This window comes from Zalophus californianus, chromosome 3 (assembly GCF_009762305.2).
Source record: "Zalophus californianus isolate mZalCal1 chromosome 3, mZalCal1.pri.v2, whole genome shotgun sequence".
Taxonomy (NCBI): domain Eukaryota; kingdom Metazoa; phylum Chordata; class Mammalia; order Carnivora; family Otariidae; genus Zalophus; species Zalophus californianus.
In genome coordinates this window covers 163,059,764-163,079,604 of record NC_045597.1, presented here as the reverse complement: position 1 = coordinate 163,079,604, position 19,841 = coordinate 163,059,764, and the positions used below count along the sequence as shown (strand labels likewise).

The 19,841-nt window shown below is 37.4% G+C and overlaps 2 protein-coding genes across 31 annotated transcripts in view; one reads left to right on the top strand and one right to left on the bottom strand.

Moving 5' to 3' along the window:
- Nucleotides 1-19,841, bottom strand: part of ABI2 (abl interactor 2) — a 165,092-nt gene that overhangs the window by 132,700 nt on the left and 12,551 nt on the right. The window contains exon 2 of one of the 30 annotated variants that reach the window (XM_027589793.2): nt 16,435-16,533. The exons of the other annotated variants lie outside the window; for them this stretch is intronic. Coding sequence (XP_027445594.2) covers nt 16,435-16,458 — 24 coding nt within the window. The 5' untranslated portion in view covers nt 16,459-16,533. The remainder of the gene's footprint in view (nt 1-16,434; nt 16,534-19,841) is intronic. 30 annotated transcript variants of the gene reach the window in all.
- On the top strand, nt 16,179-16,394 carry LOC113919888 (60S ribosomal protein L39-like). Its single transcript, XM_027589803.1, has one exon. The coding sequence runs from the start codon at nt 16,179-16,181 to the stop codon at nt 16,332-16,334; it is 156 nt and encodes a 51-aa protein (XP_027445604.1). The 3' UTR covers nt 16,335-16,394.

The window sequence follows — 19,841 nt, the reverse complement described above, 5'->3', positions numbered from 1 at the left end:
CAGGTGATACTAAAATTCACATACAAATTCAAGAGACAGAGTAACCAAAATTATCTTTTTTTTAAAGATTTATTTACCCATTTTAGAAAGAGTGAGACAATGAGCATAGGGCGGAGGAACAGAGAGAGAGAAAGTCCAAGCAGACTCCATGCTGAGAGCAGAGCCCCACGCAGGGCTCAATCTTTCGACCCTGACATCATGACCTGAGCCTAATTCAAGGGTCAGATGCTTAACCAACTGTGCCACACAGGCACCCCCAAAATAATCTTGAAAAAGAACAAAATTCTTTTCAAAGACACATACATCAGAATCTCAAAGCTACAAAAGACTCTGTAGTACAGGCATGATAACATGCATCAGTGTTTTAGAATTAAGAGTCCAGAAATAAAACCGTCCTTTATGGGTAATTCTCAAAGGTGCCAAGACAATTTGATGAGGAAAGTCTTTTCAACACATGATGAGACAACTAGATATCCACATGCAAGGGAATAAATATTATAGCCTCCTACCTCACAACATATGTAAAAATTAACTCAAAAGGGATCAAAGACCTAAATGTCAAAGTTAAAACTATAAAACTCCTAGGAAATATAGGAACAAATCTTTGTGACCTTTGAAATGGGCTTTGGTTTCCTAGATATAACAACTAAAGCTCACAAAGAAAGGAAAAAATAGGTATGTTAGACTTCATTAAAATTAAAAACTTGTAGGTCAAAGAATACCATCAAGAAAATGAAAGGAAAATGCACAGAATGGGAGACATTACTTGCAAATCATGTACCTCATAAGAGACCGTATCCTAAATATTTGAAAAACTTTTGCAATTAAAAAACTAAAAGACAATCCAATTTTTAACGTGCAATAGGTTTGAACAGACATTTCTCCAAAGAAGATATACCAACGATCAATAAGCACATGAAAAGATGCTCAACATCACTAGTTGCTAGGGAAATGAACACTAAAGCTACAAAAAGGCCACTTCATGACTATTAAGATGGCTATACGCAAAAAGACAGTCAATAACAAGTGTCAGTGAGGATTTGGACAAACTGGAGTCCTCATACAATAGGATACAACTACAAACAATCTGGCAGATCCACAAATAGTTAAACATAGAGTTATATGATCTAGCAATTCCATTCTCATTTCAAGAGAAATAAAAACATATGCCCATAGGAAAACTTGTATATGTATCATGTTATATGTTCTGTATGTGTGGTAGCATTATTCATAATAGCAAAAATGTGAAAACAATCCAAAAATCCATCAACTGATGAATGGATAAATAAAATGTATATTCATTCAGTAATCAAAAGGAATGAAGCACTGATATATAATACAACACGGATGAACCTTGAAAACATCCTAAATGAAAAAACACAAAAAGCTACATGGTATATGATTCAATTTATATGAGATGTCCAGAACAAGCAAAAACAACAACAACAACAAAAATATATATATATATATTAGTGGTTGCTTAGACCTGAATGAATAGCTAGGAGAATAAGACGTGACAGCTAAAGGGTACAGGGTTTCTTTTTGAGGAAATAAAAATGTTGTAAAATTAATAGTTATAGCTGCATAGATCTGTAAAGACACTAAGAGTCCTGAATTTTACATGTTAAACAAGTAATCACACAGTATGTGAATTACATCTCTATAAAGCTGTTATTTAAAAAGAAAAGACAAAATGATGTACTGACATGCTACAACATAGTGAACCTTAAAAACATGTTAAATGGAAGAACCCAGACACAAAAGATCACATATGGTAGGATTCCATTTATATGAAATGCCTAGAATAAGCAAACCCATAGAGACAGAAAACTCAAGAGGTTGCCAGGGGACAGAGGAAGAGGGGGATGGGAAAGTAACAAAGGGTTTCTTTTGGAGTGATGAAAATGTTCTAGAATCAGACAGTGGTGATGGCTGCACAATCTTTGAGTATACTAAAACCCATCAAACTGTAGTTAAGTGGGTGAATTTTATGGAATGTAAAATAGATCACAATTCAAAAAAGTTAGATAGCCATAGATGACCAGTGACTACTATACTGGACAGCAGCAGAGCCACAGAAGGTTCCTAAGTTCAGAGCAGGCCATCTAAGAGCAAGAAATGGACTTTTGTTTTAAACCATGTGGGAAGTATGGGGTTGGAAGGGGAGGGAAAACAGACAAACTTAGGAGTAGCAAAGAACTGCCAAACACTTGGACTGTAATCGCTTAAAACCTTCCTTAAAAAGATTTATTTGAGAAAATGAGAGTGTGTGTAAGCAGGGGGAGGGGAGGGGCAGAGGGAGAGAGAGAGAGAAAAATCTCAAGCAGACTACCTGCTGAGCACAAAGCCCGAGGTGGGGCTCATTCTCACACCCTGAGATCATGACCCAAGACAAAATCCAGTCAGATGCTAAACTGAGCCACCAAGGCAACCTTAGCTTAAAACTTCTGAATAAAAACTCAGATGAAAGTCCAAAAGCTGTGGTCCAAGGATAAATGACTTCAAAAGAATGTTCAGGGGCGCCTGGGTGGCTCAGTCAGTTAAGCGTCTGCCTTCAGCTCAGGTCATGATCTCAGGGTCCTGGCATCCAGCACCACTTCAGGATTCCGGCTCTGCAGGGAGTCTGCTTTTCCCTCTGCCTCTGTTCCTCCCCACTGCCGCTGCTCATGCGCACATGTGCTCTCTCTCTCTCAAATAAATAAATATTTTAAAATCTTAAAAAAAAATGTTCAAATTCTATGGACATAAGCTTCAACATTTATTAAAAAAGAAAATGAACTATGGCAGTATTTCCAAGACTATGCTATAGTATTTACTAATAGCCCTTGGGCATGCAAAAATAGTTTTAAGGACTAATATATTTTATGATATACATTTAGGTAATTTATTTATTTTTAAAGATTTTATTTATTTATTTGACAGAGAGACAGCGAGAGAGGGAACACAAGCAGGGGGAGCAGGAGAGGGAGAAGCGGGCTTCCCGCGGAGCAGGGAGCCCGACGTGGGGCTCAATCCCAGGACCCTGAGATCATGACCTGAGCCAAAGGCAAATGCTTAACGACTGAGCCACCCAGGCGCCCCTACATTTAGGTAATTTAAACAGGTTTCTTTACTACAAGACATCCCAGAAAATTTAAAATTATACTATGCCTTGTAAGTTCAAAAGGAGGCACATTTTGCAGTATCCACTTTACAACACAAATTTTTTACACGTTATACAATGCTAGTGTGGGAAATACTAGACTATATGACCACAATCATTTTGTCAATTTCAAAGTCGTACAATTCTTAAAAACTTTTGGCTTCATTTTTTGTTTTTTATTTAATTTGGTTTGTCATAAAGGTAAATTTGTAATTCGTAAAAAAGTTACTTCTATATAAAGTGATATATTTCTCTAAGTTCTTAATGTTCTAGTCCTAAGATTATAGAGAAATAAACCATGTCAACTAGAATATTCAAAAAAGATAATATTTCCTGATTTTGATGGTTATTTTGTGATTAAATTAAAAAATGTTCTTGTTTCTAGGAAAAACACATTCAAGTGTTTTAGCAGTGATAGGACATCGGATTAGCAATTTATTTCCAAATGGTCCAGAAAACAAAAAGTTCTTTAATTTTAACTTTTTTTTTTTAAAAAAGACTTATTTTAAGAGAGAGAATGGGTGCCTGGGTGGCTCAGTTGATTGAGTGACTGCCTTTGGCTCAGGTCATGATCCCGAGTCCTGGGATCAAGTCCCACATCAGGCTCCTGGCTTGGTGGGGAGACTGCTTCTCCCTCTGACCCCCTCCCCTCCCTCTCATGCTTTTTCGCTCTCTCATTCTCTCTCAAACAAATAAATAAAATCTTAAAAAAAAAATAATTCTCGGGGCGCCCGGGTGGCTCAGATGGTTAAGCGTCTGCCTTTGGCTCAGGTCATGATCCCAGGGTCCTGGGATCGAGCCCCACATCGGGCTCCCTGCTCAGCGGGGAGCCTGCTTCTCCTTCTCCCTCTGCCTCTCCCCCTGCTCCTGCTCTCTCTCTCTCTGTATCTGTGTCTCAAATGAATAAAATCTTTAAAAAAAATTAAAAAATTAAAAAATAATAATTCTCATGGGACGCCTGGGTGACTCAGTCGATTAAGCGTCTGCCTTCGGCACAGGTCATGATCCCAGGGTCCTGGGATTGAGTCCTGCATTGGGCTCCCTGCTCTGCGGGGAGCCTGCTTCTCCCTCTGCCTCTGCCTCTCTGTCTCTCATGAATAAATAAAATCTTTAATAAAAAAAAAAAGAGAGAGAGAGGGAGAGAAAGAATATATACATGGTGGGGAGGGGCAGAGGGAAAGAGAGAATCTCAGCAGACTCCCTGCCTAGCAGAGTCTGATGTGAGGCTTGATCTCATGACCCAGAGATCACAACCTGAGATGAAATCAAGAGTGGAACGCTCAAACAACTGAGCCACCCAGATGCCCCTAATTTTAACTTTTTAAATTAAAACTAAAAGAAATTCCTTACTTCACCTGATGGAATAATATTAAATTACTGTTGAGCTAAAAAAATTGAGAAAAAATTTCCAGTAACTTAGTTTCACCGTCATTAAATTTTGGCTCATAAATCTACTAACATACAACTTTTAATTATCCTGTCAACACACAACTTATAATTAAACCTGTAAAAAAAACCCTTCCATAGTCACTTCAGCCTATAAAAGGCATGTGTCTAAATTATGCATATTTTTACCACTACTTCTTAAGCTAATTATTTCCTGCATGCATCAGACCAATTAAAATAATGATTGAGTTTTAAAGAACTTTTCATGTTTAATGTGGAGACTATTACTCACCAAGAATGAATAAACATAAAAGTACTAGACTGAACCTTAATGACATTATTTTTACTTAGGATGGAGTTACTAAGCCTTTTTTGTTTCAAATCATTTCTCCTTCATGTTAATATATAATTACCTGGTTAATACCAAATTCTAAGTATCTAGAAAGCATCCAAGTTGCAGAATTCTGAAAACATTACAAAACAATAACTTTTTTTTTTTAAAAGATTTTATTTATTTGACAGCGATACACAGTGAGAGACAGAACACAAGCAGGGTGAGTGGAAGAGGGAGAAGCAGGCTTCCCACTGAGCAGGGAGCCCGATGCAGGGCTCGATCCCAGGACCTTGGAACCATGACCTGAGCCGAAGGCAGATGCTTAATGACTGAGCCACTCAGGTGCCCCCAAACAATAACTCTTATATGTGAATGTTCCTGTCACAACTATCAGGCCTTAAACTGCCAAACCAAAAATTCATTACCAACATATAATAACTAAAAGCAACTGTAACACCCAGTTTGAAACCAAAGAGTGGTAATAGTTAGATGTTATATAATACAGTTTGTTCAGAATAAACCTAAAGTATTTCAAAAGTAGAATTTCAATCCTTATGTAATTTCTTCTCCCAGCTCTAACACAGGAACTACTGTCCTACGTTTGTTCTCTTCGCTGACCAGAAAGGCTAGAACATGGTGGAGGTCTATAAATGTCTGCTGGATTGAACTGTTTTCCAACTTCCCACTGCACTTTTCCTTGGGAAGTAATTTCATCATGCCACTTAGGAATGGTATGGTTGTGTACTGGATCCTATTTCCATTATGCGATAACAGGACTAGACATATCTTGAGAACAAGAATCACTGCTTATTATTAGTTTCTTTTTAATTCCCTATGCCATCAGAATCTCACACAAAAGATTATTCGTCGAAAACCAGTGCACTTTTGATCTATGAACAAAACTTGAATAAAATAAGAGGGTATCATCCTTCCCATTTACAGATGAAAAAAGAAGAAAAAAAGAATTACTAGATGTAGGACTGTAGAATTGAAGTTTAGATCTCATGATATTCATCTACAAAAAGTTTTCCACTCACCTCCATGGTTTGGCCACAAAACAAACCCATCACATTTTTACCTTTTACATAATGACTTATTACTCTCTGAGGGACACGCAAGGCCTCTAAACAAACTATCAACAATAAAAGTACCTAAGGCACACCTTGGGGCAATCACTAGGTCTTAATTACAATTTTTAAGGAGCAAAACCCCATTTCATACTCAAGAGGAAAAAAAATACTACCAAAGTAAAGGAATACCAAACAAAATTAAAACAAACTGAAGTTTAGTAAATAATAAATGAATGGCTGAATAAATTTAAAATCTACTCTAGCATATGAAGTGGGGTAGCAAAACCAAGGAAGGCCTCCAGGTATAGGGTAAACAGGGTCAATTTTAAAGCTAATATTGTAAGATTAGAAAATGAAAATGTGAAAGAATGACATTTCACAATAGATGTCCTTTGTCCTCCTTCCTGCCAGCAGTTTACTATCTTATAAATTGCTCTCCCCAGAGAGCCCTTTCGGCCAGCAACATGGTATATCCCTCACAATGCTGACTAGTTCCTTATGTCCATGCTTACTAGTTCCTTATGTCACAAGTAGAATTATTTCCCTCAAAGATACAACAAAGCATTCTTTTTTGTTAGCACAAACTTGAAAAAGTTGCCAAACACAAAAATAACATTTGACAGACTTCTCTGGTTTGTGTCTACAACACTAAATTTCTCAAAGATAAGTAGTTGGAAAAGAACTATTCTGTGGAAAAGTCCACAGAGAGTTACAAGAAAAAATTTTTTTTTAATTTTATGCCTGATGAGAATTTATTTTTTTTTAAAGATTTTATTTAGTCATTTGACAGAGACACAGGGAGAGAGGGAACGCAAGCAGGGTGAGTGGGAGAGGGAGAAGCAGGCTTCCCGCGGAGCAGGGAGCCCAACACAGGGCTCGATTCCAGGACCCTGGGATCATGACCTGAGTGGAAGGCAGACGCTTAACGACTGAGCCACCCAGGCGCCCCTACAAGCAAATTTTTATCACAAGCAATCTCATCTCATAAAAAAAGAAAATACAAAGGGGCACCTGACTGGCTCAGTTGGTACAGTATGTGACTCTTAATGTTGGGGTCATGAGTTTGAGCCCCAGCTTGGGTATAGAGATTAAAAACTAACATGAAACAAAAATTTTAAAAATAAATAAAACAATGCTTAAAAAAAAGAAAATACTTATTCACAAAAAATTATATGGTTCTTTAGTTTTTCATTACAATATATTGTCACTATTTGCAAGCAATTGCTGGCCCAGTTGGAATGTTTTTTAATTATCTGGGGCACCTGGGTGGCTCAGTTGGTTAAGAGGCTGCCTTCGGCTCAGGTCATGATCCCAGGGTCCTGGGATGGAGCCCTGCATTGGGCTCCCTGCCTAGCGGGGAGCCTGCTTCTCCCTCTCCCTGCTGCTCCCCCTTCTTGTGCTCTCTCTCTCTCAAATAAATAAATAGACAAACAAAAATCTTTAAAATAAAATAAATAAAAAATAAACAGTAACTTCCCTTTCTATGAACAACAATATCAATGTCGGTCTTCCACTTGCAATTGGGAGATGGTAACTTTACACTAGGTAAGATTCTTTCTAAACAAAGATTAAACACAAAGCTTTATCATTAATGTAAGGAACATGTGGAAAATAACAAATCAACAGTAACACTTGGCATTTCAAGTCACAAGAAATTAGAAATGTATCTAAATTATTTTTTTAGAAGGGTGAGGGACAAGTGGAGAGGAAGAGAGAGTATCTTAAGCTGGCTCCACACTGAGCATGGAGTCCAATGCAGGGCTCCATCTCACCACCCTAAGATCATGACCTGAGCAGAAATCAAGAGTTGGACACAACTGACTGAACCATCCAGGCACCCCGAAATACATCTAAATTCTTTTTTTTTTAAAGATTTTTATTTATTTATTGAGAGAGAGAGAGAATGGTAGAGAGAGAGCATGAGAGGGAAGAAGGTCAGAGGGAGAGACAGACTCCCCGCTGAGCAGGGAGCCCGACGCGGGACTCGATCCCGGGACTCTAGGATCATGACCTGAGCCAAAGGCAGTCACCCAACCAACTGAGCCACCCAGGCACCCAATACATCTAAATTCTTAATTGGCTTTATTTATATATGGATTAACAAAAACCTGAAAATACTAAACTCAAATCTAACAAAATGAGGCCATTTGAGAATCTGTGTATTTTCTCGACATTTCTGAAATAATTTATAACTACAATTACAAACACTGAAACAATTATTTACAGATTGATTTCCATTTTCATATTTATGCTTTTCTACCTACCAAAAAAAAAAGTTGTCCATGAGGAAAAATATTAAAGCACAGATGATCATAAATATAAATATAAATTAAAGACAGAAAGAGCACCTGGTGGCTCAGTCAGTTAAGCATCTGACTTTGGCTCAGGTCATTATCTTAGGGTCCTTGGACGAGCCCCATGTCAGGCTCCCCACTCAGCGGGGAGTCTACTTGTTCCTCTCCCTCTGCCGCTCTCCCCAACCCCCCTCCCCACTTGTGCTCTAACAGATAAAATCTTAAAAATAAAAATTTCAAGAAAGAAGGCCCAACAGGCTAGGTAAGTCATCAGAGGCCTTTCAACCATGCTCCTCCACCTCTGCCTTATAAATAGAAAAAAACAAATGATGCTACCACACTCTAATTCAAAGGCAAGAGAGATATTAGAGATCCAATAATCAGTAGCACATAAATAACTCATAAGAACTGAATGTACACCATGGTAACCATAGTTAATAATACTGTATTATACACTTGAAAGTTGCTAAGATAGATCTTTAAAACTTCTCATCACAAGAAAAAAAAATTATGTATGGTGGTGAATGTTAACTACACTTACTGTGGTAATAGTTTTCCAATATATACAAATATCAAGCCATTATGTTATACACCCGAAACTAATATAATACTGTATGCTAGTTATACCTCAGTAACAAAAATAATAAGCAGTAGCACAGAACAAACTTAAATACATCACAGTTTCTCTCCACACCCAAAGACTACTGACAAATGTCTTAACACTAATCTACCAAGTATCACAATGTTGGCAAGGGAAATAAAAAGCACAATGACAGTTCAATTAAATAGTGAGCATTATGCAAGGTCTTCGGGAGCAGGGGGTGTTTCACTCAGATTCAGCTATAAGAAATAGTGCCACATTTTTCACAGAAATAGAAAAAGCAATCCCAAAATTCATGTGAAATCATGAAAGTCCCCAAATAATCAAAGGAAACCTAAGAAAGAACCTAAGCATCGCACTTTCTGACTTTGAACTATATTACAAAGCTACAGTAATCAAAACATTATGATACTGATCTAAAAATAGACACACCAATGGAACAGAATCAAGAGCCAGAAATAAATCCTCACATCTACCATCAACCAATATTTTGACAAATAAGCCAAGAGTACTCAATGGGTAAAGGATAATCTCTTCATTAAATACTGCTGGGAAAACTGGATAATCATATATTGAAAAATGAAATTGGACCCCATCTTACACCACTCACAAAAATTAACTCAACATGGATTAAAGACTTAAATATAAGACCTGAAACCATAAAACTCCTAGAAGAAAATACAGGAAAAAGCTCCTTGAAATCATATACGGATATGAAAAGCAATGTGAGAAAATCATCTAAAAAAGGAAAAAAGTAGCTTTACATAACAGAAATATGACAAACATAGCTGAAAGTAGTCAAATTTAACATCCCAATAACGGTACACACTCCTAATATAAAGCACTGTGCTGAGAACCTATTATCACTATTTACTGCCTAATATAAAAAGATGCATAAACTAAATGTTATCATTGGGAAACAATCAGAAAAACCCAAATTAAGGGACAATCAAAAGGGGAAAGAAAAAAAAAAAAAGCAAAACAAAACACCGGTATGTACCTTTAGAAAATGTCCATACAGTGAAAATACAGAAAAGCTAAGGAATTGTTCTAAAAATTAAAATGACATGACAAATAAGTGCAATAAGAAATCCCAAACTGGATCCTGGATTGGAAGAAGAAAAGAATTCTGCTAAAATAGATATTATTGGTAGAGCTGGCAGAACTTGGGAGTTCAGTAGACAGAGACAAGAAACTGGGAAGACCAAGGCAAAAACAGTTCATAAGTCAATAGCAACACAGTGTTGCACAGAGAAATCCAGAGATGTGCAGAGGGTCTCCTTTTAGTATTCGGCAGAATACTGATCAGTGCATGCATAGGAGAAAACTACCCAAGGGTGCAGAGAGAATCAACCAAGAGGATTATAAGGAAGAGTGCCTGGTCCTCCTACAAGTCATGGAACAGTGAATTGTCCTACCAGCCAAAATGGAAAAGTTCCCAACTCACTGGTTACACTACACAGAAGGTCTTGCCTTCCGAGCAGTGGGGAATAATCAGCCCAGACTAAAAAACCCACTGTTTACACCAAACAAATCATGAAAGGCACAAAAAGATCAAACAGTTTCCAAGTAACTTAACTGCGTTCAAGAATAAAGCTTAAGAACATTTATAGGAAGATAAACAAAGATCAAGCACCCAGTTAATTAATAATCACGAGTGATAATCAAAGGTTACCAAACATAAAAAAGGAGGAAAATATATTGATAATGAGGAGAAAAATCAATTGAAGCCAATCTAAAATGGACACAAATATTAAAATTAGCAACAAAGACATTAAAGTAATCACTATAGCCATATTCTATGCATTTAAGAAGTTAAGCAAAGACCCGACCAATATAAAATGAACCAAACCGAACTCCCAGAAATGAAAACTATAATGTCTGAGATAAAGAATACATCCAAAAATGACAGAAAACATTACACACAAAAAAAGATTAATGAACTTGAAGACATAAGAGAATTTCTCCAAAATGAAAAAAAAAACTTAATAAAAAGAGTATCAGTAAGCTGTGGAACAACGTCAAATAGCATAATATATATGTTACCGAAGTTCCCAGAAAAGGGAGTAGACAGAAAAAAAATATCTGCAGAATAAATGCATGAAAATTTTCAAAATCTGATGGAAGGTCTACATTCACAGATCAAAGAAGTGCAATGAGTTTTGAGTACAAGAAGCAGAAAGAAAACTACACAAAAGCATATCAAAATCAAATTGTTAAAAAAGTGATAGCAAATCTTCCAAGCAGCAAGGGGAAATCAGACATAACCCTAAAAATGAACAAACTATGAAGGCAAATTTTTCATTTCAAACAATGTAAACCAGAGAACAATGGGGCACCATCTTTACAATACCGACCACATAGCTCAGTCGGTTAAGTGTCCAACTCTTGGTTCCGGCTCAGGTTGTGATCTCAGGATCATGGGATCAAGCCTTGAATCAGGCTCCATGCTCAGCACAGAATCTGCTTCAGATTCTCTCCCTCTCACTCCCTCCCTTTCTCTCTGCCCCTCCCCCCACTCATGCACATTCTTTTTTTTTCTTTTTAAAGATTTTATTTATTTGACAGAGAGAGATCAAGAGCAGGAACACAAGCAGGAGAAGTGGGAGAGGAAGAATCAGGCTCCCCACAGAGCAGGGAGCCTGATGTGGGACTTGATCCCAGGACCCTGGGATCATGACCTGAGCCGAAGGCAGACGCTTAACAACTGAGCCACACAGGCGCCCCATGCACCCTCTTTCTAAAATAAATAAATAAAATCTTTAAAATACTGTCCACACAGAATCCTATACCCAACAAAATCACCTTTCAAAAATAAAGACAAAGGAAAGGTGTTTTCAAAATAAACCAAAGGAAACATACAAAAAATAATAATAGTAATAATAATCACCAACAGACTTGCACAGAATTGTTAAAGGAAGTCATAAAGGATAGGCAGAGAGGGAAAATAACACCAGATAAAAACATAGATCTACACAAAAGAATGACAAGTACCGGAAACTGTAATTACATTGGTAAATATATGATTCTTTTTAAAGTTAAGTTTTTTTAAAGATAACTATTTAAACAAAAATTAAGAAAAATGTATTACAAGGTTTATAACAAATGTGAACATAAAATGTATGATGACAACAGTATAAAAGATGGGAAGGAGAAACGGAAGTATAATACTGAAAGATTCTCAAGCTATGCAAAAAGTGCTATAACATCACCTGAAGAAAAATTGAGGGCGCCTGGGTGGCTCAGTTGGTTAAGCAACTGCCTTTGGCTCAGGTCATGATCCTGGAGTCCCGGGATCAAGTCCCACATTGGGCTCCCTGCTCAGCAGGGAGTCTGCTTCTCCCTCTGACCCTCTTCCCTCTCGTGCTCTCTCATTCTCTCTCTCAAATAAATAAAATCTTGAAAAAAAAGAAAAAGAAAAATTGAGGTAAGTACTACAAACCCTAAAATAACCATTAGAATTGGAAAACAAAGAGTTACATCTAATAAGCCAACAAAGGAGACACCCTAGAATTATGAGATTACAGGGCACCTGGGTGGCTCAGTTCGTTAAGCGTTCTGCCTTCGGCTCAGGTCATGATCCCAGGGTCCTGGGATCGAGCCCCGCATCGGGCTCCCTGTTCTGCGGGAGGCCTGCTTCTCCCTCTCCCACTTCCCCTGCTTGTGTTCCCTCTCTCGCTGTCTCTCTGTCAAATAAATAAATAAAATCTTAAAAAAAAAAATAGAATTACGAGATTACTCTAACCAAACGAAGGTATAAAAAGAGAAGAAAGGATGAGACAAACAAAATAAACAAGTGATATAATTTATGAACCTAAACATACCTCTAATCACAAAAAAGTAAATAATCTAAACATGCCAACTAAAAGAGATTGTTAAAGTAAATACAACAGCACAACCCAACTATATGCTCCTTTAAAAAAAAAATACACTCTAGGGGCTCCTGGGTGGCTCAGTCGGTTAAGCATCTGCCTTCGGCTCAGGTCATGATCCCAGGGTCCTGGGATTGAGCCCTATGTCAGGCTCCCTGCTCAGTGGGGAGTCTTCTCCCTCTCCCTCTGCCACTCCCCCCGGCTCATGCTCACTCTCTCTTGCTAGTGCACACACACTCTCTCTAATAAAATCTTTTTAAGAAATACACTTTAAAGACACAGATAACATAGAAACAAAAGAATGAGAAAAGATACTATACCAATACTACCCAAAAGAAGATGGAAGTAGCTACAAAAGTACAAAGTAGATTGCAGAGGAAAAAAAATGACCACAGATTTTCAAAAATTTTCTGATAAAAATGCTAATTCATAAAGGGAAAACAAATGTAAACATTTATATACATAATAACAGAGTTTCAAAATACATGAAGCAAAACTTGATAGACTTGCAATTGACAAATCCACAGGTATAGTCAAAGATCACAATAACCCTCTCTCAAATTGAGAAAATACACAGAAAGTAAACATAATAGACTGAACACCATTAACCATTAACCACTTCGACCTAATTAACATTTAGAGAACACTCCAAGAGCAGAATACACATTTTTTTCAAATGCACACAAAACATTAACCAAATTAAACCTTATTATAGGCCAGTAAAGAGTCTCAAAACAATTTAAAAGAATTCAAGTTAAACAAAGTGTTCGACTATAGAAGAATTATATTAGAAATCATTAGCAGAGGGGCGCCTGGGTGGCTCAGCCGGTTAAGTGTCTGCCTTTGGTTCAGGTCATGATCTTAGAGTCCTGGGATCGAGCCCCACATTGGGTTCCAGCGGGACCCTGCTCAGTGGGAAGCCTGCTTCTCCCTCTCCTCCCCACTTGTGCTCTCTCTCTTTACTTAAGAGACAGAATGAAAGAGAGAGAGCACGAGAGGGGTAAGGGTCAGAGAGAGAAGCAGACTCCCTGCTGAGCAGGGATCCAGGTGAGGGACTTGATCCTGGGACTCCAGGATCATGACTTGGGCCGAAGGCAGTCACTTAACCAACTGAGCCACCCAGGTGGCCAAATAAATAAAATCTTAAAAAAAAAAAAAATTATCAGAAAGATCCATGGAAAATTCCCAAATCTTCGGAAATTAAGTAACACTTCCAAATAACTCATTGCTCAACAAAAGCCATTAAAAGAGAAATGAGAGTGTGGGGGGAAATGTCTGGGGGCGGGGGGATTTTAAGATTTGTGGGATGCCACTAAAGCAGTACTTAAGAGGAAAATGTATAGCCCTAAATGTCTATATTAGAAAGGAAGAAAACCAATGACATCAGTTTATACCTTAAGAAAGAAGAAAATGCAGTATACATTAACCCCCAACCAAAGAAAAGCAGAGGGAAGGAAATAACACATGAGAGCACAGTCAATAAAAAGAAAGAAATTTTTTATTTCCTTGTTGATCTTTTGCTTAGATGATCTGTCCATTTCAGTGAGGGTTCTAGACATTGGGGAGGGTATGTGCTATGGTGAGTGCTGTGAATTGTGCAAGACTGTTAAATCACAGATCCATACCTCTGAAACAAATAATGCAATATATGTTAAGAAAAAAAAAAGAAGATAGCAGGAGGGGAAGAATGAAAGGGGGGAAATCGGAGGGAGAGACGAACCATGAGAGACGATGGACTCTGAAAAACAAACTGAGGGTTCTAGAGGGGAGGTGGGTGGGGATTGGGTTAGCCTAGTAATGGGTATTAAAGAGGGTACGTTCTGCATGGAGCACTGGGTGTTATGCACAAACTACATCAAAAACTAATGATGTAATGTATGGTGATTAACATAACAATATAAAATTGAAACAGAAAGTCACTAAAGAAAACCACTGATATCAAAAGTTAGTTCTCTGAGATCAATACAAACGACAAACTTTTAGCCAGAACTAATCAGGAAAAAAAGAGAGAGAAAACATACAAATAATCTGTATCAAGAACTCAAAAGGTGACAATTCAACACCCAAAAACCAAATAATCCAATTTAAAATGGGCAGAGAACATGAATAGACATTTCTCCAAAGAAGACATGCAGATGGCCAAAACATGAAAAGATGCTCAATGGCGCTCCTGGCTGGCTCAATCTGGATTGTGACCTTATACAAAATATACAAAAATTAACTCAAAATGGATCAAAGACCTAAATAAAACACACTAGAATATTATATACAATGGAATATTATTCAACCATAAAATAAAGTACTGATATATGCTACACAACATGGATAAACTCATAGTTTACTATGCTAAGTGAAAGAAGTTAGATACAATAAGCCACATATTATTTGTAGCTAAAACTACAGAACTCTTAAAAGCAAACATAGGTATAAATTTTCATGTCCCTGGTTCAGGCAATGTTTCTTAAATATGGCACCAAAAGCCCAAGAAATAAAATAACTTGGGACTTCACAAAAACTAAAAACTTCTGTGCATCAAAGGACATGCATCCAAAGGACATGATCAAGAAAGTGCAATGACAACTGACAAACTAGAAACAAATATTTGCAAATCGTATATCTAATAAGGATATGCTATCCAAATATATAAAGAACTCTCACAACTCCACAAAAAGGTAAACAACACAATTAAAAAGTGAACAAAGAAGAAATAAAAGAACTTGAGTAGACACTTCTCTGAAGAATGGTCAATAAGCACTTGGAAAGATGCTCAATATTATTAGTGATTAGGAAAATATAAATCAAAACCACAATGGCATAATACCACTTCACACCAACTACAATGGCTACAACTTTAAGCAGAAAATAACAAATACTGTCAAAGATGTACAGAAACTGGAACGTTCATACACTACTGGTAGAAATGTAAGTAGTGCAACCATACGACCCAGGAATTCCACTCCTATGTACACCCAAGAGGATTTAAAATATAATGTTTAGACAAAAGCTTACACACAAATGTTCACAGCAACATTATTCATAATAACCAAAAGGTGGAAACAACCCAAATATCCATCAACTGATGAATAGATAAACAAAATGTGGTATATCCATATAATGAAATAGTTGGCTATAGAAAGGAATGAAGTACAGGCATGCCTCATTCTACTGTGCTTCCCAGATGGCTGTGTTTTTTACAAACTAACATTTTGTAGCAACCTTGCTTCAAACAAGTCTACAGGTGCCATTTTTCCAACAGCATCTGTTCACTTCATGTCTCTCTCCATTTTGGTAATTTTCACAATTTCAAACTTTTTCATTAATATATTTATTATGGTAATCTGTGACCAATGATTATGACTCCCTGAAAACTCAGATGATGGTTAGCATTTTTTAGCAATGAAGTATTTTTTTTTAATTTTATTTATTCGCTTTCTCTTTTTCGCCGCCATCCTGCTCTGTATGGCTGGCTGCTTCTCACCATGTCTTCTCACAAGACTTTCAGAATCAAGCGACTCCTGGCCAAGAAACAAAAGCAGAATCGTCCCATTCCCCAGTGGATTCGGATGAAAATTGGTATTAAGATCAGGTACAACTCCAAGAGGAGGTACTGGAGAAGAACCAAGCTAGGTCTATAAGGCGTCACACATCATGAAATGACACACTTAATTGGCACACATATTTAATTAAGCTGCATGAAGATCATGTGTTCTATCATTCTGTAAACATCCTTCCTACCTGGCCATAGACTTGTCTTATCATGGAAATGATTTTTCTCTGTGACTATGCCTCTGCACCAGTAGGTTGGTTCAGTAATAAATGTGAGGCCTTTTGGCTCTAAAAAAAAAAAAAAAAAAAAGATTTTACTTATTCATCAGAGAGAGAGCCAGAGACAAAGAGAGCACAAGCAGGGGGAGCTGCAGACAGAGGAAGAAGGAGGCTCCCTGCTGAGCAAGGAGCCGGACGCGGGACTCAATTCCAGGACTCTGGGATCATGACCTGAACCAAAGGCAGACACTTAAATCCAACTGAGCCACCCAGACGTCCCAGCAATGAAGTATTTTTTTAAAGTGATCTCTAAGGGCGCCTTGGTGGCTCAGTCATTAAGCATCTGCCTTCGGCTCAGGTCATGATCCCAGGGTCCTGATCGAGCCCCGCATAGGGGTTCCTGCTCGGCGGGAAGCCTGCTTCTCCCTCTCCCACTCCCCCTTGCTTGTGTTCCCTCTCTTGCTGTCTCTCTGTCAAAAAATAATCTTTTAAAAAAATAAAATAAAGTGATCTCTAAGCCCTACATGGGGCCCAAACTAACAACCTCAAAATCAAGAGTCACATGTTCTACCAACTGAGCCAGGCAGGCACTCCAGCAATAAAGTATTTTTTAACAAAATGTACAATGTTTTTTTTAGACATAATTCTACTATACACTTAATAGACTATACTATAGTGTAAAAATAACTTTTACGTGTACTGGGAAACCAAAATATTCATTTCATTTGTTTATTGCAGTATTTGCTTTATTGCAGTGCTCTGAAATCAAACTCCAATATCTCTAGGGCATGCCTGTACTGAAACATGTTACAACATGGATGAATGCAGAAAATATTATTATGCTAAAGTGAAATAAGTCACACAGGAAAGGCCACATATTATGTTTCTATTTCTATGAAATGTCCAGAATAGGCAAATCAATAGAGACAGAAAGTGGATTTGCAGTTGCCAGGGAGTGCAGGGACATGGAGTGACTATTTAACGGGTACAAGTTCTCTCTGGGATAATGAAAATGTTCTGAAATGAAGTTTGGTAACGGTTGCACAACTCTGTAAATATATTAAAAACCACTGAACTTTACACTTTAAAATAGTTAAAATGGTGAGTCCTATGTTATGTCAATGTTGTTTAAAATAAAACCCAAAACATCAATTAAATAGGGTTTTTAACAAACTGATGACAACTGTTACGTTTGGAAAGACAGAGGCAGGATTAAAGTAGCAGCCAAAATGATCTGGTCTAATTTACACATCTTGTGTCAAAACAGTTCATGTATAACACCAAATAATATTAAACCAATCTGAATTCATCAGACTTTAATCTTTTTTAAAAAGTCATGTTAATAATACGAGTGATCCAGTCTTTATTCACTTCAAAACAAGAAAAAATTGAGATACAATGCCCTATCATTACATGTATATAACACATCTACACCATCGACTAAACTGCTGACATTAAATTTATGTTATATGGAGGTTTTGTTATTTGCACATGAATAAAATTCATAATTATACACATTACATTATAAGCAAATGTGCTGATAAAAACCCAGGAAAAATATGAATTTAACGTCAATAAATTTTAATTTCTTCTTCTCTCAAAACAGTACTATATATTAAGCTAAGTTATTCAAGTTCTCTTTCTGAACCTGGTCTGCTCTTCTACAATAAAAGGGTTTAAGGGAGAAGAGAAGGGACTGTTATTCAAACATGATCTCCCGACAGAAGACTTGTAGTACTATGTATTGAAAAACGCAGGCATCCCTTGTTGCTTCCCCTATTCAATATTGTTTTGTAGGTTCTGGAAGTTCCTAACAATGCATCTCCTTGCCTCTATTCAAAGTGTTCAATAGATAAATAGATAAAGCCAAATAACAGTCAGCAAGAACAACAAAGAAAAGCAGTGCCATGTTATATTTAGTCCAAACCCCGCCAATTCAGAATTTACTGAACAGAGGCTCTTCATAGCAATCAAAATGGTCAAAGAATTAGACTGTTAGCTCCATGAGTTATCAATGATTTCCCAGCATGAACAGATACTCATAAGTATTTCTTGAATGAAGAAGAAAAACATATACACATGTAAAAATTTTAAATTGTATGAGTCATAATTTCAATCATTTTACTCAACAAACCACAAGGGACATAGGCAAAAAAAAAAAAAACGAACACAATTTCTATCTTCACAGAATTTTAGTTTAATGGGGTCACAGCTAAGCTTGAGTTTACTTAACTATAGGAATATCTTGGGGCACATGGATGGCACAGTCAGTTGAGCATCCAACTCTTGGTTTTGGCTCAGGTCATGATCTCAGTGCTGGGATCGAGCCCTGTGTTGGTCTCCATACTCAGCGTAGAGTCTGCTTGGGTTTCTCCCCCCACCCTGACCCTCCCATTCGTTCTCTCTAAAATAAATAAATCTTCTTAATAAATAAATAAATAATAAAAATAGGAATATCTCCCTTGCTCACTACCCAAAAAGTGAGAGCCACTCAGACATTTAATGAGTATCCACTATAGAATAAGTCATGCACTAAGTGAAAGCAAATCAACTGCAGAATTAACTCCAAAGCACTAGCCATATGTGAAATACCACTTACAATTCTGTTGGTCACATCTATATCAAATATCCTAGACAAATGAAAAGTATTCACCAACTTTATTTACCTGTACATACAAATACAAACTCTTCCATTCTGGAAAACTAATTTATTTCACTACTCTCATTTGGGTATTTTCTACTGCTTACAAGAAAAAAACCTAACTTATTCTTTTAGCAAATATTTATTGAATGCCTATTTTGTCCCAGGCACTGTTCCAGATATTGACAATGAAAAAGACTCCCTTTGGGGCACCTGGGTGGTTCAGTCAGTTAAGCATCCGACTCCTGATTTCAGCTCAGGTCATGATCTCATGAGACCTGCATCAAGCTCCGCACTGGGGTGGAGCCTGCTTAAGATTCTCTCTCTCCCTCTCCCCGTCCACCCCCTTCCTCTCTCAGGTGGGTAGGGGACTGGTGGGGGTGGGGGGAGACCCCCTGCCCTCACGGAGCTCACCAGCCAGGGGAGACAGAGGCAAATTAAACAAATAAGATAACATTGTATGTTAAATGGTAATACAAAGAAAAATACAGCATGGGAAAAAAAAGTACAAGCAAAAAGGAGAGTAAACAAAGTATGTTATAACTTTATATAGACCAGGAAGGGTTATCAAGGAAGGTGACATTTGGACCCGATGGTTCCACAGATGAATTCCACCAAACATCTAAAGAAGAATTAATACCAGGACACCTGGCTGGCTCAGTCAGTGGAGCATGCAATTCTTGATCTTGGGGTTTTGAGTTTGAGCCCTACTTGGGGCATGTTGCCTACTTAAAAA